At 37.6% G+C, this 21,147-nt stretch overlaps 1 protein-coding gene across 6 annotated transcripts in view; it reads right to left on the reverse strand.

The window, feature by feature from the left end:
- The window catches only part of PIGN (phosphatidylinositol glycan anchor biosynthesis class N), a 103,180-nt gene that overhangs the window by 31,063 nt on the left and 50,970 nt on the right, over positions 1 to 21,147 (reverse strand). For 5 of the 6 annotated variants that reach the window (XM_007080452.3, XM_007080455.3, XM_042962089.1 and 2 more), the window contains 9 exons: positions 20,790 to 20,868; positions 19,685 to 19,867; positions 13,917 to 14,056; positions 11,202 to 11,301; positions 11,005 to 11,097; positions 9,999 to 10,090; positions 6,941 to 7,049; positions 4,261 to 4,369; positions 1,595 to 1,697 (listed from right to left, as the gene is read on the reverse strand). In XM_007080452.3, coding sequence (XP_007080514.1) covers positions 1,595 to 1,697; positions 4,261 to 4,369; positions 6,941 to 7,049; positions 9,999 to 10,090; positions 11,005 to 11,097; positions 11,202 to 11,301; positions 13,917 to 14,056; positions 19,685 to 19,867; positions 20,790 to 20,868 — 1,008 coding nt within the window. The remainder of the gene's footprint in view (positions 1 to 1,594; positions 1,698 to 4,260; positions 4,370 to 6,940; positions 7,050 to 9,998; positions 10,091 to 11,004; positions 11,098 to 11,201; positions 11,302 to 13,916; positions 14,057 to 19,684; positions 19,868 to 20,789; positions 20,869 to 21,147) is intronic. The other variant, XM_007080457.3, reaches the window with a different exon arrangement.

The raw sequence follows: 21,147 nt of genomic DNA on the forward strand, positions 1-21,147 counted from the left end.
AGGGGCAGAGAGAGAGAGGGAGGCACAGAATCTGAAGGAGGCTCCAGGCTCCGAGCTGTCACTACAGAGCCTGACGTGGGGCTCGAACTCACGAACCGCGAGATCATGACTGGAGCCTAAGTCGGATGCTAATCGATGGAGCCACCCAGATGCTCCTCAAACACATACTTCCTTAAGGCAACCTCTAGGTAGGATCTCTTCATGAAACTCATGTGTCACCCCAAAATGCTGGGTTAGAATAGGAATGATTTTACCTTTTGTCTTCTTATCCAGACTAAAAACTAATTCATAGAAACTTTGATGGATTCTTATTGTAACTAAATTATTTATCCTGAAATTTCACCAATGAAGGGGAAAAGAATGAACAGTTTTAAGGTCACCTTATGTTTATCACTTTTGAGTAAGAACATGCTGACAGACTTCAAGCTTAATTTGAAAATTCAAAGTTCTAAGTCTCAAAGCAAGCCCCTCTTAAGATCTTATGAGGTAACTGGTGAAAATTTCCATGTTGCTTATATTACATCTTCACAGCTGTGCTCCAGATCTGGGTGTGCAGGGAGAAAGGAAGGCAGGAGGTGGAGGAGCTCTGGTAAGGGAAGGTTTTGCACCCTTCTGGATCATCTCTTATCTGAGGACTACAAGAACTCCCAGGGCCTAGGCCACTAATAATGTTAGGGTCTACTATGAAAAGATTTTTGAGAACATCCCTCTAATTCTGAATTAGGACAACCAAGTTTCCCAAAGAATAAACCTATATTTTGAACCCAAAATAGTTTTACAAAATCATCTAACACTGGGAATAACCTGTTGATACACAGGGAATCCCTAGGTTTAGTCTACTCGAGATCAAGATCCTATATTTGGACCAAATTTAGCCCAAATGAGTAGTGGTGATTTGAGCTGTCTGTTGTATCCAGTGTTGTTATAATGTATGTATTTCTCACCCTCATCAGCATTTGAGTAAGGATGAAATACAATTCAAAGGCAAGTAAAGAATCCTTTTCTTCAAAAGCAGGCGGGACGATTATATCACTGTTTCACGGACTTCTAGAGAACACTTCAAGCTACTAGTTTTTGTGTTTGTTTTACAAGAAAATTTAAATCTTAAATAAAAATGGGCTGTTTAATTTCTGGGAAAATATTCTGAAAGGTTCTGAATCGAAAGAAATATTTGGACTATGGTATACATAAGACTAAAAATTACAAGAAAAAATATATTCAAATAAGAACAGACAAGTCAAGGCATCATTTGAAGTGCACATAAGTAATGTCACAGAGCTACAGTTCTTCCAAGTCCTTGTTTGAGACTTTGAGTTTCTCCATAATCAACCAAAACTTTCTAACACTGTAGTAAAATGACATTTTAGCAACTCCAGGAAATAAACAGAAAGACAAAGACAACAGGCAATACTATGAAAATAAGAAAACAACAGATTTAAGATCAAGTCATATACAGTTCTTACGAAGCAGAAAATATTTCTAATTTTCTCAAGATTTGCACATACTTCATTTCCAGAGGTAAAATATTCAAAGAGAAATGTCCATATCATTTAAAACTTGCTACTAAAAATTAAGCTTTAAAACCAGTGCATACCCTGTGCTTAGCAGTATGTAGGTTGACATCAAGGAAAGAAGAATGCTAAACAACCGCTCGAAGAGACTTGTGGGACTCAGCAGTGGCAGGACGAGGGAAAAGGCTGCAATAAAACAAAGGAGGGTAGTGTCAGTACAGCCAGCACAATGGACATGAGTTCAGAAGCACTGATCCTAGGATCACTTACAGCAGCTATTGTTTCTGTGACCTCTCAATTGGGCTATACTTGTCCTAACCATTTTTGTAAGAAATTTGAAACTTGAACATTTTTTTAAAGTTTATTTATTTATTTCAAGAGAGAGACAGAGGGAGCAAGTGGGGAAGAGGCAGAGAGAGAAAGAGAGAGAGAGAGAGATAAAGAGAAAGAGAGAGAGAGACAGAGAGAGAATCCCAAGCAGGCTCTGTGCTGTCAGTGTGGAACCAGACGCGGGACTTGAACTCAACAAACTGTGAGGTCATGACCTGAGTCAAAACCAAGAGTCAGACGCTTAAACAACTGAGCCACCCAGGCACCCCTGAAACTTCTCGGACAGACAAAACAGAGCGTGAGTGGGGGAGAGGAAGAGAGAGAGGGAGACAGAATCCAAAGCAGGCTCCAGCCACAGAGCCTGACTCGGGGCTCGTGCTCACTGACCGCGAGGTCATGACCTGAGCCAAAGTTGGATACTCAACCGACTGAGCCACCCAGGCACCCCAAGAAGGAGAGATTCTTAAAGGAGAATGCTGAGAACCTCTGGTAAATGCAGTGTGAGTACGGGAGCTAGAAAAATCATCAATTTTATAGCCATCGTGACAAAAACTGGATCAGGAAAGACTTACGAATGGATGCTACATCTAGGGAAAATTTTGATGAGCATATTTGATGGCCTTAGAGTGTGTCCCCACAGACAGCTTATTAGTTGCAGGGAGAGGGAGAAACAGTAAATATACCGTGAAAAAACTGGGCAACACCTTGATAGGGTGATGGAAATTGACATCAACAATGAGGGACAGATAGAGACCATGAGCCTGTAAATGTGACCTAAGAAGGGCACAGCATCATTTATGCAGTATGCTGGCCGATAATGCATAGCTCCAATTTAATTACAAAGAAACATCAGACAAATTCAAACTGAGTAACAGGCCATTGTAGGGTAGGGCTTGTGGTTGGTCATATTCTTCAAAACGTCAATGTCATAAAAGACAAAGAAAGAAAAAAAATGCCATGAACATTGCTGGGTCAACTGAAAAATTACTCTAAGGATTGGTAGAATAGATAAAAGTACTGAATAGGGTCTTCAAAAAATTGTACACGTACATATATTCACAAACACAGATGAGGGACAAGCACTTGACGTGGAGGACGGCTTTCTATAATTCTGGTAAGTGCACTGTTTTTTAAACGTTTTTAGAAGTTTTAGAGATCTCAAAATGAGATATAATGACATGTGCACAAACTGCATTTTCTTTGCTTCTCGTCCGCCCTGTGGTTTACCCTTCGGTGGGTAAGAAAACCGAGGAAGTGAGCCAGGCTGCACCGTGAAGGAACGAGGAAAAGCTGGGTTGCTACTATGTCTATCGGACCCCCCAACTTGCCATACGTTGTTTCCGCTGCTGTGTGCTAACTGTGTATTTGTGAAGTTATACACTATGACACAAAGACTTCCCTTTAATATTACAGTTCTCGCTCAGAGTTTTTGTTTTTCCTGGGGATTTAAAAACGAACATGTCCTATGAGAGAGATCATTACTTATAAGTCACCACACTGGAATATTACCACTCCTTCCTTGCAGAATATAAGCTCCAGGAGGGCAGGGATTTGGTCCACCTTTATTATTCTCAGGGAAAAAAACAGTGCCAGAACATAGTACAAACTGAACACATTTTTTTTTTTTCTAACGAAGGAGCAGTCATTAATATTGTTTAGGCAGAATGAACATAAATAGTAACTTCATTAAATCAAGATAACTGAAGGCCTGCCCTTCATCAATTTTACAGTAAGTTCCATCCAAAGATGGAACAACAAAAATCATTAAAAAAAAAAAAAAAAAAAAAAGGTTACACTGCATGCCACATTATTCACAAGTATCACAAAGTGTCTTTTTTTTTAATGAAAAACCTGGACTTCAAGCTTGTCCTGGTCCTCTAGCTGGAAGAAAAACCCTACATCCTTAAATTACACTTGTTTTCTCCACATGCACATTTTGGGATCCTTAAGCAAAGGTACTACAGAGGAATGTGTTTTGAAAATTTTAACTGGCTTTATAAAATGTGTAATGTGTTGGGAAGTGACTAATCAATGTTATTTTCAGCAAGGGAAATACAGATAAAATTGAACTGTTTCTTAGTCCCTGTGTAAGAATGGAGAATTTATGAACTGACATGAAATTGCAGGATAAGAATCTCTTCTCTTCTGGAATCACTTAGACTCTTATCAGGTGTGAATAAATGTATAGCCTTATTATCAGGCCAATTATATTCTATCAAGTAATTCTTATTAACACATCAATGGAGACAAACGTTCTAATTTTCTTTGTCAAATTCTACCATGAGATAAAAATAATCACTGGTTATTATTATTTTCATTCAACAAAATTATTTCTTTCAATAACAAGAATATAGATGTAAATGGATAATTTTAAGGTATGACTTGATGTAACGTTAACTCATTAAATTTGACCTCTTACCTAATATTAGCCAGCTAATGATCTGATTAAGAAGAGGCAGTCCTTGCTTCTTGCGTAGACTGCTGTGGGTGCTATACGTAACACACATAGAAAGCACTACGCTCAGCATCTGAAAACAAATACAAACACACAAAGAAAAGAGAAGGTGGTGAGAGACTAGTTTATATACAAAAAGAATACTTAGGAAAGTGCTTCAACAACTGGGATCTAGCCCCAAAGCTATTGACATTGGACCAGCTCACCCTCTTGCAGCAAGGCTACAAGTTAGAGCTTGGTACTAGGCAGACGCCCTCCTTTACAAGCATGAAATGAGGCATGTTACACTTTCAACAACAGTTTGGTATACGTGCTCACACTGTATCTATTTAGAAATATTCATTATTGGGGCGCCTGGGTGGCTCAGTCGGTTAAGCGGCCGACTTCAGCTCAGGTCCTGATCTCACACTCCGTGAGTTCGAGCCCCGCGTTGGGCTCTGTGCTGACAGCTCAGAGCCTGGAGCCCGCTTCAGATTCTGTGTCTCCCTCTCTCTCTGTCCCTCCGCTGCTCATGCTCTGTCTCTCTCTGTCTCAAAAATAAATAAAAACATTTTAAAAAACTTAAAAAAAAAAAAGGAAATATTCATTATTAACTCTGAAGATTTCCTAAATCATGGAAACGCAAATGGTGCGACGTGGTTAACTGTCTTCCACCTCTGGCCCTTGTCCAGTCATATCCATTGACTCAACACATATTTGTGGCCTGAATGTTCACCTGGTACTGGGAACACAAGGAGGTACAATACTCTTCAGGGAATATATACAAACTAGTGGAGAACTGGGAAACTCTGGCTCGGAGGCTGTTTTCAGAAATACGGTTTGGTGGGAACATGGTCACTCCCGTTCATTTATGTGTCGTCCACAGCTCCCTTTGCACTACAGTAGCAGGGTGGAGAATTTACAACAGACTCCATACAACCCACAAGGTTAAAATACTTAGTTATGGCTCGTTAGAAAATTGTTCGCTAATCTCTGAACTAGAGGATTAACTGTCATTTTAAGAAATGACATAAGCTACGGCTGTAAATAAACTCTTAGAGATCAGGTTAGCAACCTCCTCACCAATCCTTGAGATACATTAATTTCTCTTATATTTTCAGTGAATTTAGAAAAAATGCTGTTGAGTAAGTTATGACACAATCCTAGTATCCTTTCAATTGTAAGATGCATTCTGTCAGAGATGTTAAAATGTTAAAAGATATTTGTCTTGGAACCACCAAAAATATGCTATACAATAGAGCAATTAATGCAAATTAATAAAGTTAACATAAAAAATAAATTTCATAACAGATTTACCTTATATTCAGGGCTACCTATAAAAAGCCCGTAAGAATTTTAACATATTTGCTCCTATAGAGTGGGATCCAGAAACATTCACTTCTGTCAAAGTATTCATAATCATATGTGAATTCTGTCAAAGTTACCTATGGGCTTTAGTGTAAAGCCAGTGAGTGTACCATTTTTTTAAAAAATTTTTTTAACATTTATTTATTATTGAGAGACAGAGAGACACAGAGCATGAGCGGGGGGAGGGGTAGAGAGAGGGGGAGACACAGAATCTGAAGTAGCCTCCAGGTTCTGAGCTGTCAGCACACAGCCCGACGCGGGGCTCGAACTCACAAACTGTGAAATCATGACCTGAGACGAAGTCGGTCGCCTAACCAACTGAGCCACCCAGGTGCCCCAATACCATTTAAAATGAAATACGTGTCCCAATGTCTCGACAGGACATTTGACAAAATACTTCTTCTCTTTTTATGTGTTTTCTGTTGTTCTCCAAGAATAAATTAACATCTTTTAAGTGTTGTATATTTTTATTTTGGAGTATTCTTGGCTTTATTTTCTATTATCCTAAGCTTTGTTCTGAGGAAATTTTTTGAGAAAACTCCTGTAAGTTTTCTTTTGTCAGTGGTCTGGATGTGGTTTTTAATTTTTTTTTTTTTTTTTTTTTTTTTTTTTAGTGTTAAAAGAACAAACAAGTGGTTTCCATGCTTATGTACAAAACAGCTATCATTTTACAGAATATGACATTATATATTCTCCAATTCTCACAACCCTATATTAGAGCGTATCTCTACAGATTGAAAACAGACTGAAGCTAAACAGACTGAAAATCACACATCTAGTATACAGTATAACTAACTGGGAATTGACTCGATTTTGAAACATCAAGTTCAAAGTTCTTTTTGTCACAGCAAAGCCAACAACCAAGGTGAAGTCAACTTTCTCCTGGCACGTCATCTGAAGTCTTAAACAGACTATTCTTCATGTAAACATACTCAGAGGTTGCTCTCACTTCAAAGATTACCTTTGTCCTGACTCAAATGAGAGCAACACAGAATCTCAGGCCAGAGGAGGCCATTTAGAGTTCAACTTTTTTGGTCAATACGGATGCTTCTCAGGTCTCCTTAGTCTCTGTTCTCTTGGCATCTCTGGGCTGTCTCCTGCTGAACTTTTTGCTATTTCATACCTTTTAGAGAATGTATTTCCATATGATAGCTTACACAGAAAATTTTCTTCCCAACTGGCAGATATTGAGTAATGTAAACACGATGGCATCTTAAGAACAACATCATTAAATACAACCATAAGATATATTTTGGTATATCATTAGCATGACATGGTGTTGAAATGTGTAACTGACCTGAAATAGATGTAACAATAGCTCTTCATTTATAAAACTGTCTTTTCTTTTTATGAGAGATGTTAAAACACACAGGGATAGCAGAAGAACCAGCAAGCCTGCGCCCATTCTGTTTTAAAACACAATTCACAATTTCAAATTTTCTTGATATATTTACTGAACACATATCATATAAAAATATTAGACATTTTACTCTAATGTAGACCCTCCGTATCAGTCATTTGGTTTTGTCAAGATGAAACAGGTATAACAGGAATGAAAATCTGAGGATGAAGATACACGAGGGATGGGGTTATTTTTAACTTCTCACAATTTTTTAGGTATCTTTACCTTATTTCTTGACTTCGATTTTTTTTTGATGATTATGCATTCCAGCCACCACAATTCTTAGGCTGACTTGGACAAGTTTACAGAAAACAATATAAAAAATAGTTAAACGTATCATCACTGTCTACAATATAAACTTTCTGACTATACTATGAGCACTTACTCATACCAAAAAGGATCAACATTTCTAATCCTTAGTGTTGCCGGGAGGAAAAAATGGTTCCTTCTATTATTAACCTTTAGCCAGCGGCTCCTGGGTAAAGGAAGGGTAGGGAAGAGGTCACAAAGGCAGCAATGCAAGTGAGGCATTTGTACAGTACGGAGACCACAAATTCTAGTTTTTCAAGAGCACCAGGTATAGTACGGTTCCTGAAGCTGCAGGAAAATGGTATCAAGGAAATGGTGTACTGATGTCGAGTTCTATTTCTCACCTCCCAAAAATCTGAGTAACATAGGACAACTGAAATTAGATTGAGTGCAGAATCTGGAGGCAGGCAACGTGACAACAAAGAGAATAGGAGTTGGTTAAAAAGAAGTAAGAGCAAAAAGCAGGGCTAAAAATAAATGCAAAGCAGGAATTCCTAGGAAAATGCTTGTTTGTTTTTGTTCGAAGTCTTTGAGAATTGTAAGGGGACAAAGTAGTTATACATTCAGCGTGGATTACCATTAAAACTTATGAAAACAGCCATCTATGGTCAAGATACTTTGCTTTTTCTTTTTCTAAAAAATAATTTGGTATTTTAATTCATTGGCAAATATGATTTGATTTTATTTTACTTATTTAAAAAAAATTTTTAATGTTTATTTATTTTTGAGAGAGAGAGACAGAGACAGGGTGCGAGTGGAGGAGGGAGAGAGAGAGGGAGACAAAGAATCCGAAGCAGGCTCCAGGCTCCCAGCTGCCAGCACAGAGTCTGACGTGGGACTCGAACCCACGAACTGTGAGATCATGACCCAAGCCGAAGTCAGACGCTTAACCAACTAAGCCACCCAGGTGCCCCTATGATTTTATTTTAGAGAACTTAAGAGGAATATTATAGCCATGTGATTTTTTTGCTTTTTCTTTTAATTTTATCCTTAAATGTTTCACATATCTATCTTTGCAAGTTTCTAAAGAAGGGAGGTGAGGTGAGAGATCAAATGGAGAGTAGAAATTTCTCCATGAACCAGGAGTCAAAATAAAGAAGTTGCAAAAATAGCTACCAGAACACCAACACAAAGTTAAATCACTGAAGAATTTAAATTAAGATGCATAGAGGGAGAAAACATAATTTTTAAAAATACAAATTAGATTTCTCATGTTTTAACAAGTTTGCCTCCTGAATTCAACTTTAGTAAAATATGCAAGTAGCAAATTTCTATGGAGACCATTTCTATAATCTCTTATTTTAGCATATAAAAACTGCTCGACTGTGTCAACACTGCTTGAGCAGGACAGAAAGGCAGAGACTGACCAAAGCAGAGAAAGGGACTTTGTAAAGACAAGAGGAGAGCTCACAAGAAATATGAAGCAAAAAATAAATGAAAATATTGGAACTCATCTTCTCACAGGCTATTATAGTTTATGACAGACGCAAAATATTTTTACTTCGTAACACTTATTAATAAAGTATGGCTTAGAAGTATGGTCTTAGAGTTCAATACAATTTATTTTGGGCTCTGCTAATAAATAAACTTTATGGAATAATTCCACTTATTCCATACTGGTATTTCACAGAAATGAGATAAAAATGTGTTAACTGACAACACATACTCAAAAATTAACACCTACTTTTAAAAAATATCAATCGTTTAGTTAATCTTCCTTCAGTCAAAAAAAGATACACTTTATCTATTAAAGATTATGTTAAGACGCTAAAAAGAATTGTTTATACAGAGTTCAAAAGAAAGTAACAGATGGGCGCCTGGGTGGCTCGGTCGGTTGAGCATCTGACTTCAGCTCAGATCATGATCTTGCAGTTCGTGAGTTCCAGCTCTGTGTCAGGCTCTGTGCTGGCAGCTCAGAGCCTGAAGCCTGCTTTGGATTTGTGTCTCCATCTCTCTCTGCCCCTCCCCTGCTCTTTCTCTCTCTCTCAAAAATAAACATTAAAAAAAAAGTAACAGAGATGATTATATGATTAGAAAACGAGAGGGACTCTTACATGAAGCAAAGATCATCTAGCCTGCCGAGCACAGACATGCGTATGTGCGAGCGCACTCACACACACACACACACACACACACACACACACACACAGCCAGTTGAAGTGACTAAACATGGTAAAGCCATCAAAGTACAGAGCTCCCTCCCCTAGAGATCGTTACATGCAGATTAGGAGAGACTTTCATTTTCCTAAGACATTTAAAGCTTAGACATGCTCAAAGGCAAAGACAGAGGTTAGTCTATCAGTGGCTTTTCGATCTTTATATTTTTGGCAACCGAACATTTTTCATATGAAACCTTTTACTGATTCCTTAATATACAAAAGCCTCTAGACTTCTTTTTTTTGGAATTTTAAATTATCACTGTTTGGCCCAATTTCACTTTTTTGAAGGCCCAGAAGTATCTCCAGGGAGCTTTAATGCTTCTCAGAGTCTGAGCCAAAATTATCACCAATGGTCCGATATTAGTATTTTAATTTTTGGTTTATTCACTAGTTTGTTTTGAAACTCATGACCAAGATTAGGCTCATATTTCACAGTGCTTGAGAAAAACAATTATATTGAAAAGAAAAGAAAATATTGTTCATACACTAGAAAGATATCTGGCTTTCGTCCTACAACGGGCATCAGTGGGAACGCTGCCAGGAGCAAAGAGAAGAAAATCCAACTCAGTGAGATGCTCTAAAATAAATAAAAAAGTTATCTTTAGACAAATATGGTAAAGAAAATAGTCTTTAGTGTTTCATAGACTGCACTCCTGTAAAGATTATATGCAAAGCCTTATAGCTGTTTAAAAAATAATACAGTTACTACTGGTGAGAGATCTGTTAATAGTAGGTACTGCATTAAATAAAGTCTCACAATAACCTCAAGAAGTAGGGTATATTACTCACAATATTTCAGATGAGGAAACTGAGATCAGCGATGTGAAAGTACATGTACCAGGTCTATGACTAGTAAATGAAACAGCCAGGATTGAAACCTGGGTCATATTTCATAGCAAGTACTTCCATCAATTTATGTTATACCATACACTGATAATATCTATAAGAAAGCTGGCCTGCAACCATAATCAAGGGATTGAGCTCAGGGGGGAAAGAAGTAAAAGTATGTTTGTAATTAGATCAAGACAAAAAACGATTAATAACGCCATTCGATGGAGAATCCTATAAGTTCTCTCATAGGGTGGAAAGAAGATTATTTCTATCCTCCTGCTACCTCCCTCAAAAAATATCAAAGTGGAAACATGAGCCTATTCTCAGGGCTAGGCAAAAGATGACTCCTTTGACTTGAGTTCAGAGCACTGCCTCTGAAGCCATTGCATTGCGCTGGACAATACCATCATTTAGATATTTGGTACCAGTTCTGCATCTAGAGTGTTTCAATCACCCCATGACCAATTCACTTTGATGTGAAAGTCTATGTGAATCACTGAAACATTAGAGGCAACCGCAGTCCTCCTGTCAAAAGGACCAGGCTCTTTATGTAAGGACACATTCTACTCTTTTCTTTAAAAATGAACAATTCCCTGAGTTAAACACATATCAAAACAAAGTAGCTACTAATCCGTCTAATGTCAAAACAAGTACTTATACCTTTGCTCGAGTCCATAGCTGGGTGATAAATGGCCAACCCGCAAATGCAAGAAGTCCAGCTGTAAGCATGTAGCGGTAGAAAAAACTGAGAACCTAGTAATGCATTCCAAAGAAGAAATGAAAAATGAGGTCATTTAAAAGGAGTTACATATGTATGAAAGAGATCTGAAAATGCTGTAACGTGGTAAATTACTCACTAATATTTCAATTCCCAGGATAAAGACTAACAGGTATCCAACAAAATAACTTGGAGGAACGGTCAACAGTAATGTGACAAAGTCTTGAATAACTTGAAACCTGTTTAACAAGATCATTTATAAAAATATTATTTATACTATATATTGAGCAAAAAAATGAGGTCATATATGATAAAAAATAAAAACTGCGTAAACCTAGAAATCAGGGAATTTTCAATTCATAGGTTATTCAAAAACTAATATAATCTGTAACAGATTTCTTTCAACGGCTTCACTTAACTAAATCTCTTTTTTTGAAACCTAGAAGTATTTCAGAAAAAGTATAATTTCTGAATTAATTTGATAATGATCACAAAAATCTGTTTTTAAAACATAAACATTAATGATAAATCTTTGATTTTAGCTTAAACGTGAGTACATGCAATTACGGATACATTATCAGAAATAAAATACGATGAACTCAAAATGGATTAAAACTGGGAAAAGATTTAAATCCACCAAAGTTAATTTTATATTGAAATCTCAACTGTCTTAATAAAATAAACATATGTTTTCCTAATCTAGGTAGCGAAAAATATTTTTTATTTTTTTAATGTTTATTTATTTTTGAGAGAGACAGAGTCCAAGTGGGGGAGGGGCAGAGAGAGAGGGAGACACAGAATCTGAAGCAGGATCCAGGCTCTGAGCTGTCAGCACAGAGCCCAATGTGGAGCCCAAACCCATGAACCATGAGATCATGACCTGAGCTGAAGTCTGACACTTAACTGACTGAGCCACCCAGGAGCCCCAAGAAGAAACATTTTTAATGTTTATCTATTTTTGAGAGAGAGAGAGAGAGAGAGAGAGAGACAGAGACAGAGCACGAGTGGGGAAGGGGGAGAGAGAGAGGGAGACACAGAATCTGAAGCAGCCTCCAGGCCCTAAGCTGTCAGCACAGAGCCCAACACGGGGTTCGAACCCAGGAACTGTGAGATCATGACCTGAGCTGAAGTCAGAGGCTTAACTTACTCGGCCACCCAGGTGCTCCAGTAGAGAAAATTTTAATTGCACTTTTTCATTGAGCTAAATAATCTTTTCCAAACCCAATTTAAAATGTCACTAATTGTACACTCATTGTAATTAAATGTGAACCCATAACCATTAAACATGTATTACATACTTGAGTACTTTCTGCATTTCATCACTAGAAAAAAATTTTTTTTAGCATTTGTAGTGATTAAGTAGGTAATTATAAAAGCTCAGTATCATTTGGTTTATGATCTTTTTCTGCTTGAAAACAATGGCTACATAATATTATCAAAACTACTAAGGTGCCATGGAGAAAAGAAATGTTAACACCAGTCAAGAGGAGAATGCTTCTTTTGTTCTCAACAGCTGAACAAGCACAGAAAAATAAGAGATGACTTTGTAAAATCATTTAGAAGATTTTACAAGATTTTAGAAGAAAGGTGAATTTTTATGTTTTATTTTCTATGTATTTTCAAAAAGATAAAGATAGAACACAACATACATTCAAAATCACATTTCCTCTTAAAGTTTAAATAGATAAGTCACCTTCATAATTAGGACATTTGATAATTCAGGAGGATTCTGTAGTAGAATAGAAGTTTCTGCAGGGATAAAACTTCCCATTCTAAAAACTTTTAAACCAGAGTGAATGACATTAGAAAAAATCCGATTTAAGTATGTCTATCCAGCAATCCTATTCCTTTCAAACAGAGAAGCAACACTATGTCCTTCTGATAGTGTCTTTTTGCCTTATCCTTCTAAATGTTATATTTTAATTTTAATTTTTGGTACTTTTAGTATTTCAATGTTTTTAGTACTTAAGGATGAAAGATGTGGTCAAATCCGGAGTTTAAAAAAATTAGAATAAAAATACTTACCATGTCATGACAAACATACTGGCCAACCCTGAATATACCCTTAATTCTGAGCTCTCATTCCCTGGTCTGCTTTCCGGGTCTGGTTTTGCTCAGGGGATGCTTGGACGCCCAAGACTTAAGTTCAAATTCTAGATTAGTGGAGCAAATATAGAACAAGATGGGCAACGTGTCCCTCGCTGTCTATGAACGTGAACCAGCCCAATGTTTGAGTGGTTTTATATTTAAGTGCTTGAAACTCGCCTGGGAGCTCTGCCTCTGATGTTTTCTACAGCAGTAAGAACCCATTTTACTTCCAGCCTGTGAGGAGGCACTTCAAGGAGGACCCGTGGCACCCGTGAACAATATCCACCATTCTGTATGTTCACATTACTAGTGTGGATTTAATTACCAACTCCGTTTATCTAGGTTTACATGATAGCTAGGAAAGGAAGGGCAAAAAAATGTGTGGAAAGAAAACATGTAAATTTCCTTGTGAAACCTGAAGATACACTGGAATCTGAGATGATACGACAAATTCAAAATATAAGTTCCTCCTGGCATAGTACTGTCAATATTAATTACTCTATGTTTAGTCCAGATGTTTCTTAGAAAAGGTACACAAAGAAGGGAACGAGGTCAACACAACCTCACGGCAGTAAGGGAAAGGTAAAACAAAAAAAGACGTTTATATGCCACTTTCCTTCTGCTATCAATGAAGTGAGAGGGCTCAGAAATTGGAGGGCATTATAACTATCTCTGATGATTTATGCTACAGAAATCTAATGCACTTTAAAAATAGATTTCACTGTCAGCGAAGTGCAAAATAAGACAGCATGGGAGTGTTACTTACTCTCTTAGAACCGCATACCATATTGGCACTGGCAACAAACAATATATGTAATAAGTCCAGGGACAGTCTTGAAGCAGCAGGAAAAATGCTACAAAAACACCAATAGCTATACAACTACATGACAGGAGGTGGCTTGGTTTCTGAAAATCAAACAGAACATTGAAACACTTCTAAATTCATGCTGATTGACAGGTTTTTAAAAGAGATTTTACAAAGTGAAGACATCTATTACATGATTAATTGAAGAACTGCATTTAAAAAAAACCTGTCATTGGAGAAGCATTATTACAGGAAGAAAAAGCTGGCTATTCTGAAATTGTTGCTATTAGGCAATTCTCCATTTAAAAGTGACTATGTTCCTCAAGTTTGTCTGCGAGTAACTTGTTTGGAACTCTGAACATATTTCTCCTTAGTAACAATCTTATAAATGTTGATCGAGCTCCCTCACTAGCTCACAAAAGCCCATTTAATCCACAATAAACTGTGGGACTTAATCTTCATTTGGAACAATGCTTCTATCTATTCAAACTCCAACTTGACACGCTGCCCACGTTTCTCTCTCCACTGCCCAACCACAGTGTGTTCATTCAGTCATATCTTCTCTTCCCAACCACCTGCCAAACAAGAAAGGAGTTCCCCAATGTGAGTCACGAGTGATGGCCTCCATGGGCTGTGCATGCCCGTGGGTGCTCTGGGCCGGGAGTAATGAAGCAAGCTTCAGGGATAGACATTCCGACGATTGGAAACAAACGCACCTATGGAAAGCTGTGATGCTAAGAGCCACAGAGGAAAAACACAGGAATGGAGGGGTAATATGGCATTCTCTTTTCTCTGTCCTTTGTTTTGTCTGTTTCCCCCTTGCTTTGCCAGCCAAAGCTAAATAAGGTGAGAATTAAGAATTACTCATTGTAGTAGAAGCCTTGTGGGGGAGAGAGACAAGAGGGTTTTTTTCCTCTTTATAATTTCTCCTTACTGGCACAAAATGTCACCAGAAAGGAAGTAAAAAACAAGGATAAATTAGGACAGTTGGAAAAAGGAAGGTGAGACACGGCAATGTGATTAAGAGTGTAGAACTACACAGATCAGAATTCAAATTCTGGTTCAGTCAAAGTCCAAAACTATCCTGAGACTCAATTTCATCCCATTTATAAAATGGGAGTAATAATTCCATATCTATTGGTCAAGGTTGGTAATGCTTAAATGAGATTATGTAGAGCTTAACAAAATGCCCAGAATATTATAACAGCTTAATACATAGTAGCTGCTGCTATTACCTTCATTTTTATTCTCTCCTCCCTACTTCTCTGCACTAGTCCCAGCAGGTGCTGTAGAAATCTGAAGGTGAATGGAACTGGAAATGGAGATGTGTGACACAGCGTGGGGGACCCATAGCAAGGGGCAAATCTCAAACAGATGTGGAGATGGAGTCTCTAAAGCTGAAGGTGGCTGAGGCATGCATTCATCATTTAAGAGATGACACTGGTTTCACAGCATATTGAGAATAGGAAAATAATAACAAAAGAAGTTTAAAAGAGTACATTATGGGGCGCCTGGGCGGCTCAGTCGCTTAAGCATCCAACTCTTGCTTTCAGCTCAGGTCATGATCTCACAGTTTCATGGGTTCAAGCCCTGCGATGGGCTCTGTGCTGGCAGTGCAGAGCCTGCTGGGGATTCTCTCTCTCTCCCTTTCTCTCTGCCCCTTCCCCACTCATGCTGTCTCTCTCTCTCTCTCTCAAAATAAATAAATAAACTTAAAAAAAAAAAAAGAAATGAGTACCTAAAAAAACATTTTTGAGGGATTTTCTAAAGTCAGTATAATATGGTATAATAATCTAATCCTTTGATACCTAAAATATACATCATCAATGATATTCACTCATAGGAAACGAAATCATAAAGAATTCAGTTCAACTGAAATAGAGATTGAGAGGTGTTTTTTTTTTTTTTAAAGCTTATTTCTTTATTTTGAGAGAGAGAGAGATAGACAGCGTGCCAGTGCATGAGATGGAAGAAGCAGAAAGAGAGGGAGAGAATCCCAACCAGACTCCAAGCTTTTAGCACGGAGCCCAACACGGGGCTCAGTCCCACCGATTGTGAGATCGTGACCCGAGCTGAAATCAAGAGTCGGACACTTAACCAGCTGAGCCCCCCAGATCCCCAAAGGCTTTTAAATAGTAAGAGTGGGGGTACGTTTTCTACTTCCTCCTGAATTGACTCCCCACCTTCCCTTAGCTCCTCAAAACACAACTAATGATAACCAACCACGCACTATGATGACTCTTCCCTCCGATAAGCACTTACTAAGCTGCACACTCTGGGTCTGCTCTGTACTAGGTGCCGGCCTCCACGGAGTTCAAACCACGTGGGTTGGTATGGACTCATGAGACTTGGTTCAAGGGGTTAATATTTGGGGATTTTATTAGGTAATACGAAAATAAAGGTCAACGTGTGGCAAAATAAGGGTATTTCGTTCTAAAGCAAGTAACATCTGAACTGGCCAAAGCAAAGGAGAAGACTATGTACAAGTTACACACAGGATACAATTATGAGGAGCTGTAGCAAATTATATTTAAATACTCACTGCCTGTAATGGTGGTGAATCAGAAATGACCTGTATATCTTGAGTGACACCATCATGAAGAAGTGACATAAATTTCGGAGTCAGGCATAAATTTAATTCCAAGGCTTTCTTCCATTTGCTCGCCAATTTGACTAACCCATTTAGCTTGTCTAAAGCTGTTTCCTCATCTGGCAATGAGGATAGTGTTTGTTTCAAGCCCACGGCTCCCTCCCCAGAGGCCCTCTCTGTCCCAGCCGTACCAGTGACTTGCACTCTTCCAAAAAGCCATGCTGCCTCTCTCCTCTTCTGGGGCCTGCTGCTCTCTCTGTGCGTCATCTTCCTTTTTTCTACGGAGCTATCCTATTCACCCTTTAAGACTTCACTTTGGCAACAGCCTCCCCGACGAAGCCTCCCTATACCCCACCCACAAGCGTCGCGTTCTAAAAAGTACACGGCTGGGGTCACCTTACCTCCTAACTGCTCTCCATGCCTCCCTCCAGTTAAGACTATTGACCACTGGCATTTTAGTTTTCCTTCAGAACCGTTCAGGTTGTGTCACTTCCCTAGGTTATAATCTCTCACTGAAGATGAATCAGAATGGTTTTGCAAACAGAACCAGAGGGTTCAAAAAAAATTTCACAACCTCACCTGTAATGGTCAGTCTGTAATGGTCAAAACTGACACAATGGTCAGGTTTGTGTGTCAAAACGTGGCTAGGCTATACAGTGCCCATTATCCTCAAACACGGATGTAGGTGTTGCCGTGAAAGCATCTTGCGGATGTGATTAAAGTCTACAATCAGCTGACTTTAAGGGAGATTATCCAAGGTAACTGGGGCGGGCCTGATTCAATCAGTTGAAAAGCTTGAAGAGCACAACGGCAGGCTTCCCTATAGAACGGAAGCATAGCTACCGAGCGTGGCTTCGGGTCTTGCCTGCAGGCTCCTGTCTGCCCCTCTTCACGGCCTGACCTGTGGCTTTAGAACTTTCCTAACTAGCTCCCACAATCACAAGCCATTTCCTTACACTAACCCTACTAATACATAGATCCCACTGGTTCTGTTTCTCTGGTTTAACTCTAAGTGATACACCAACTCCTCACAAAATCCAATGTAAAATCTATAGTCTAGCATTTGAGGTCTTTGATTACTTCAACCTAACCTACACTGTCGGTATAATCTCCTCTTCGTCCCTTGAACAAACCTTCCACCTTCTCCCCAGGTTGAACTTTTTATTCCAAAAGCAGCATGGTGTAGAAAGAGCATGAATTTAAGTATCGGCAAATATTAGTTCTGTCATTTTGTCATAGTGTGTCTTTGAAGAAACCGTGTAGCTCTCTGAGCCTAAATTCCCCTCTTCATATCACGAGACTCCTAACTGCCAGATTTAAGGTCGTGTTAAGCTTAATTGAATAACGCATGCAAAGCACCCCACATAGTCCTGGGATAGTGAGTCTCAATAAATATTACTTATTACACCAGCATAATAAACATTTTCCCAACTCTGCCTCTGTTTAGATCATTCAGTTTGCTTTATTCTCATCCTCTCCCTGTAGTAGTTAATTTTCTATCAAGACTTACTTTTTCCTGTTGTCATCGTCCTCGCTAAAGTGAGCTCTCCTCTATTTAATATATATCACATTCAAACACTTAATATATATTAAAGTTGTCAAATGTCAAAGCTGTCTTTTGCAATGTAGTGTAGTATAGCAACCTACGTCTGATAAGGTGGTTATGTGTGTACATCTCTTACCTACTTTACTCTAATTCTAAGCTCCTGGAGAGCAGAATCTGGATTTTCTATTTCTCTGTATAGCCTATGCAGTAGTTAGCATTATATCGTACATCCAATTAAACATTCACTGCATTATCAGGTTAATGGATAAAGGAGAATTATCAGCTATGAAATTGTGTTGACTCATCAAGCTAAAGACTTCATATCTTTTCTCAACAACCAAAAGAGCAAGATAGACATGAAAAGATAATGTTTGGCACAAGTCTGTTCTGGATTCAAATCTCAATTCCTCCACAGCCTAGCTCAGAGTGGCCTTTTGCAAAATACTTAAACAGCTTTGGTTTCCTCTTTTGTAAAAAGAAATTATAATGCTTTCAGCACTGTTATGAGTTTAAAATGACAAAATAAACTCCAAGTACCCAGCAGAATGCCACTACTAAAACATGGTTGGTTCTGTCTCTCTTGCTATTGTGTCAAAAATTATCCCCATTCTAGCCAATTTTACGCACATTCAAATAATGAAAATTACTTGGGGGGAATTATTTAAGATGCATTAAAGCACTATAAAAAGTTGGAATAAACACTACTGTTCTTCCTTCCATTACAGAAAAATAAAATATAAAATTAGAAAAAGTTACCACTGGGAATGTCTGCAAACTATTATTATTAAATATACCATCCTGATTATATTGCCTTTTAGAGGATTTGGACATGGTAATAATTATTAGAGAGAATAAAGAAAATGAAAGTGGCATATTCTCCCCAAAAAATGATAATTAGCAATATATGTGAAAAGAGTAAAGTATTTTAATGTAGTAAAACCATATATGTACAGTTATTACTTACTCAGTTATATGAAGTATTATTAAAATTTTTTGAGGGTTTTTTTTTTTTTGCCTTGAAAGTACAGTAAACTAGAGACTGATTCTTAAAATAAAGATAAATAGAAAGTTCTGAAAATTTGCATTAGAAATTTCAGGAAGTTGTAAGAAGGTAAGAATAGTTCCAGAAAAGCACATACATTATTTAAAAAGGGACATTTTGAGTAAATGATTTTTGTCACTTTCTAGCTACCAAACTTTTAATATCAGATAAAGCTAAATATACTGCTTTGAAGTAGTTTTCTGACCACCTGTACTAGAAAGATATGGGATGCTTACAACAAGCTAAGTAATTATTACAAGGAACAGATAATCAACAGCTAATGCCATAGGAAAATTTAAATTATGCAGCTATCTTTATAGCCCTCTTAAGTTATGGGGCCATTATTATTAATATACCTTTTTCCCAACCAAAGAAATAAAGATAACTGAAAAAAAGAGACCCAATATGACAAAAGCAAATGAAAGTAAGAGTTAGCTTAGTACACCTTGCACATTGTATGAACTCATTACAGTTGATTTGATTCAATTTCTTTCTCCAGCCTTAGTGATTTAACACCATTATCCGAGCTTCATTATATGTTCTGAACATACCTTAACTTCTTTATTAACACCTCTAGTAAGGTTAAAATGAGACTTGATGATCAACAAAGAAGCGTAAGATGTCCATCCCAAAAAACCAAGAACAACATTGATGGCCAAGAAGAATCTGTCATAAGTGTGATAATAGGACAATCCTTTCAATGCAAGATGAATCAGCTCCTTGCAAAGGGAGACCTATAGAGAAAGGAAGACATAACTTGCCACATGGGAAGAATAAGAAGTTTTAAAGGAAGGAAATATATTAAAATTAGAGTGCATAACTGTAGATGATGGATCAAGAACAGATTTTAATTATTCAAGGAGCTTCTTGCAAAGTATAAGAACAATTCCCGGTAGAATGAATTTTGAATCTTGATAAGAAAGGGCATTTAAGATGTAAATTATGATATGTACAGTGATTTAACATGATTCGTTCTGTGGAAATACCTACAGAGGACACATGAAGGAAAGTAACGAAGGTTCTCGAATATTGGTCCCATATAGCAAAGATACTTACATTTCTATCATTTTTCATTTTCTCATGTCAGATTACCCAAGTCAGTTATAAAGCATCATTAAAACAGGAAAACAATAGCTCACTGTTTTAAAACCATAAACAAACATTAGAAATGCATGGTATTACTTAGGCAATTTGAGAAACTGAAAACAGAATTCTTTCCTTCTTTGAAATTATGACCATTTAAGAAAAAGAAAATTAATGAAAAACATAGCAGGGTAGTTCTTGAGAAGCTTCAAAGCGGCAGTATAAACATTAGGCTCCTGATACTGTGTAGATAAGTCCAAATGTACAAATATGCCATGTTCTAAAATGTTATGCATTTAAGTATGGTTATAGAAATTTGGAATATACTTTCTCATTATAGAAAAATGGCAACTGTTCACTTCCAACGCTAACCTTAAAAAGTCTACCCTGACAATATCTGAAATAACAGAAGTATGCCCGTGGCTAAAGCAGCTACTGAGAAAATTGAATCCTTACTTAAGTGTTCAGGAAAGCTCCTTGGCCTGCCCACTTTGCTCTCCATTGCATATCTCTCCCCTCCCCATACTGCAAACGGTGACCAGCTATTTCTATACACCAGGCCCACATACTTACTGCTTCATCATACTTTCTCTGTTTTATGTAAGATCTTGCTTTTCTTACAATGTTTAGCTGTTTAGATTCAGGAAGCAACCTACAAAAGAAAAGGTTAGATTTAAAATGTCTCCTCGTTTCAATGACAAGTTTTCTTTCTTGTTCTTCTTTCTTAATTGAAAATGAAAGGATGGTAAAAGCTGAGAAAATAAAAACTGAAATAAAAAAAAAAAGGAAGAAACCTAAAGCTAAGTTGTATTATTGCTAGTCATCTGAACCCTCCTAAGAAATAACTTCTAAATTTGGTTTTCTTGACTCAAAGTTTCAACTCCAAACTATACTTATGAAGTCATATGATCCATCATTTTGAAGAAATGAA

The sequence above is a fragment of the Panthera tigris genome, chromosome D3 (assembly GCF_018350195.1).
Source record: "Panthera tigris isolate Pti1 chromosome D3, P.tigris_Pti1_mat1.1, whole genome shotgun sequence".
Taxonomy (NCBI): Eukaryota; Metazoa; Chordata; class Mammalia; order Carnivora; family Felidae; genus Panthera; species Panthera tigris.